We start from the raw sequence: 2,482 nt of genomic DNA, 5'->3' as shown, positions 1-2,482 counted from the left end.
CACACCACCGCGCCCCCAGCGGCCCTCTGGCCGGAGAGGCCATCCTGTCACCTGGGCCTCTTGGCTCTTGGCCACTTCTCAGGCATCTCCTGGCCCCCGAGTCCCCGAGGTCAGAGCCCCACCCGCACTTCGGGAGCTGACCACTCCGCCGAGCCCACTCCTTGTTAAGCGTGTTTAGTTTTTATTCTACGCAAGTTTTTTTACCCACGGAGCTTAAAGAACCAAACAGCTCCACAGGCTTGTCACACAAAGCAGGAGCGCCCCACCCTAGTCCTTCTCGTGCTCCCCACCCTAGTCCTTCTCGTGCGCCCCACCCTTGTCCTTCTCGTGCGCCCCACCTTAGTCCTCCTCGTGCGCCCCACCCTTGTCCTCCTCGTGCGTCCCACCCTAGTCCTTCTCGTGCGCCCCACCCTTGTCCTCGTGCGCCCCAACCTTGTCCTCCTCGTGCGCCCCACCCTTGTCCCTCTTGTGCGCCCCTCCCCCTCGGCGACCACGTCCAGCTTCTCTCGCTGATTGTTTAGAAATCGCTCTCCATGTCTCTAGGTAGCACGCTTCCCACGCCCAGCGCAGATTTTTCTCCATCTTAGCTCCCTCCGTCCTCCCCTGCTCCCTGCCAACACCAGTCCGTCACGATGTCAGTGAGCTGACGCTGCATTTCCGCGGTGAGGACAGCCGTGGGTAGCATGTGCCCATCCCCGAAACACAAGTTTGTGGACCAGTATTAAGATTCATACGCCGCGTTCCCACAGTTTTCTCTTTCTTGCTCTACTCCCTATTTTCTCTGGAGCGCATCCTCCAGCCGTTTTCTGAGGGAAGGGGAGTGAAGGTACATTCGAGGCGACGCCACACGCCTGCCCGGGCCTCTGCCCTGCACGTCCACGGAGTCCGGTGAATCCTGGTTTGGAAGGCGTGTTCCCTCGGCAGCACGAAGCCTTCGCTCGAGTCTCCTGCCTTCCAGGCTTGCTGGCAGGGAGCCCCCGGTCCCCCCGATCCGTGTGCTTTCAGATGACATAGTTCTTGGTGGTGGCGGCTTCCTCTCCGCAAAGTTGCAGGGTCCTGTCTCCGTACCAGGTGTCCTGAAACTTCACGGAGTCGGGCCTGCTTGAGTGTCTCTTTTCACTGTCCCGGGCACCCAGGAGCCAGCTGGAAACCTGCGTCTGTCCACTCTGGGCGTTTTCTTTGTGGGCGTCGTTTTTGATTTCCTTCTCTTTCCTCCGAACCGTCCCCCAGCCTCCCAGGATGGGGCCAGCGGCCCCCCTGCTCTGGGCCCCTTCCCTTCCTGTCTTCCCTCCTACATCTCACCCCCTCGCCTTTTCGTTCTGCTTTTGGGCGATTCCTGGGTCGACTGGCCGGCCCTCCTCCTGAGTTTTGATTTTGTTATAACGTTCACAACGCCCCAGGTCTCTCTTTCCTTCTCTGAATGTTCCTTTTCCCTTTTCTCGTTTCTCCACGGCGGTGTCTTCTCTGACCGCGACGAGCGTGTGCACGAGCGTCGTGGTTTTTAACTTCGGCGCCGTTTCTATTCCCTACGAGTTCCTTTTGTAAGTTCGTTTGGGTCTGTCACTCGTGCGAGGCTTTGGCCCCAAAGGCAGAGCACACGGTGACAGTCTGCACTTCACGGCACAGCGGTGCGCGTGGGCCTTTCTATCGAGAGTTCAAAAGTAGTATTTTTAGGTCTTTCCTCTTGGTTTGGTAGATTCCTTGGGATCTGGGAAACCGGAAAGATTTCTTGCCTAAGATGTGCGAACTTCGCCCAGTGGGGAAGGAGGCCGCAGCCTGCACGGTTGGCACCCACACCCCACATCCAGAGCCTGACGGCCAGTCTCCTGCAGGGGGCGGGGGGAGGGGGTGGAAGGGGCAGGCACTGGACGTCTCGAGGTCAGGACGAGTCTGCGGCTCTGTTTCCGACATCGAGCTGCCTCCTCTCAGCCGCCTCACCCCAGGGCCGGCACCGCTAGTTTCCGACACTTCCAGGGGCTCTGGAAAGTGCGGATGGGGCTTGTTTTCCGCTTCCCCCGTGGTCGTCTCAGGATCCCGCGTTCTCGAATCTGCTCTCGGACGCCCCGGTGTTGTCTGTACCCCGTCTCCCGGCTCCCGTCCTCATCGGAGTCTCGCTGCCGCCCCGTCCTGAAGTTCGGGCAGGGAGGGGTTGGACGCGGGCGTCTCAGCCGCGATCGCGCCGCCCCGGGGTCCCCTGAGATGGCCCGTCTGCCTTTCAGTTCTCCAACATCCGAGAAGACAAGAAGCAGCAAGAGGTGACGGGACTCACTGAGAAGGACAACCTCATCCTCCGACAGGTGACCGCGGGCGTGGCCGACTGGCCGGCCTGATGCAGCTGGCAAACCCTTCGCAGCTGAGTCGGGGCCCACTTTCCTTAGGCAGCACCCCACGGGACAAACTCAGAAGGGCAAATGCACACAGAGGCTCCGCGCCATTGCCCGGTCCAGATCTGACTCGAGGAACCTGGAGTTGGCCGTCTTTG

General features: G+C 60.5%; 1 protein-coding gene across 1 annotated transcript in view; it reads left to right on the top strand.

Moving 5' to 3' along the window:
* CCDC27 (coiled-coil domain containing 27) overlaps nucleotides 1-2,482 on the top strand; it is an 18,663-nt gene that overhangs the window by 13,992 nt on the left and 2,189 nt on the right. Inside the window, exon 10 of the mRNA XM_023536988.1 lies at nucleotides 2,220-2,297. Coding sequence (XP_023392756.1) covers nucleotides 2,220-2,297 — 78 coding nt within the window. The remainder of the gene's footprint in view (nucleotides 1-2,219; nucleotides 2,298-2,482) is intronic.

This window comes from Pteropus vampyrus, unplaced genomic scaffold (genome assembly GCF_000151845.1).
Source record: "Pteropus vampyrus isolate Shadow unplaced genomic scaffold, Pvam_2.0 Scaffold176, whole genome shotgun sequence".
Classification (NCBI taxonomy): Eukaryota; Metazoa; Chordata; class Mammalia; order Chiroptera; family Pteropodidae; genus Pteropus; species Pteropus vampyrus.
The sequence above is the reverse complement of the archived record's forward strand: the minus strand, read 5'-3'. Positions and strand labels throughout refer to the sequence as shown.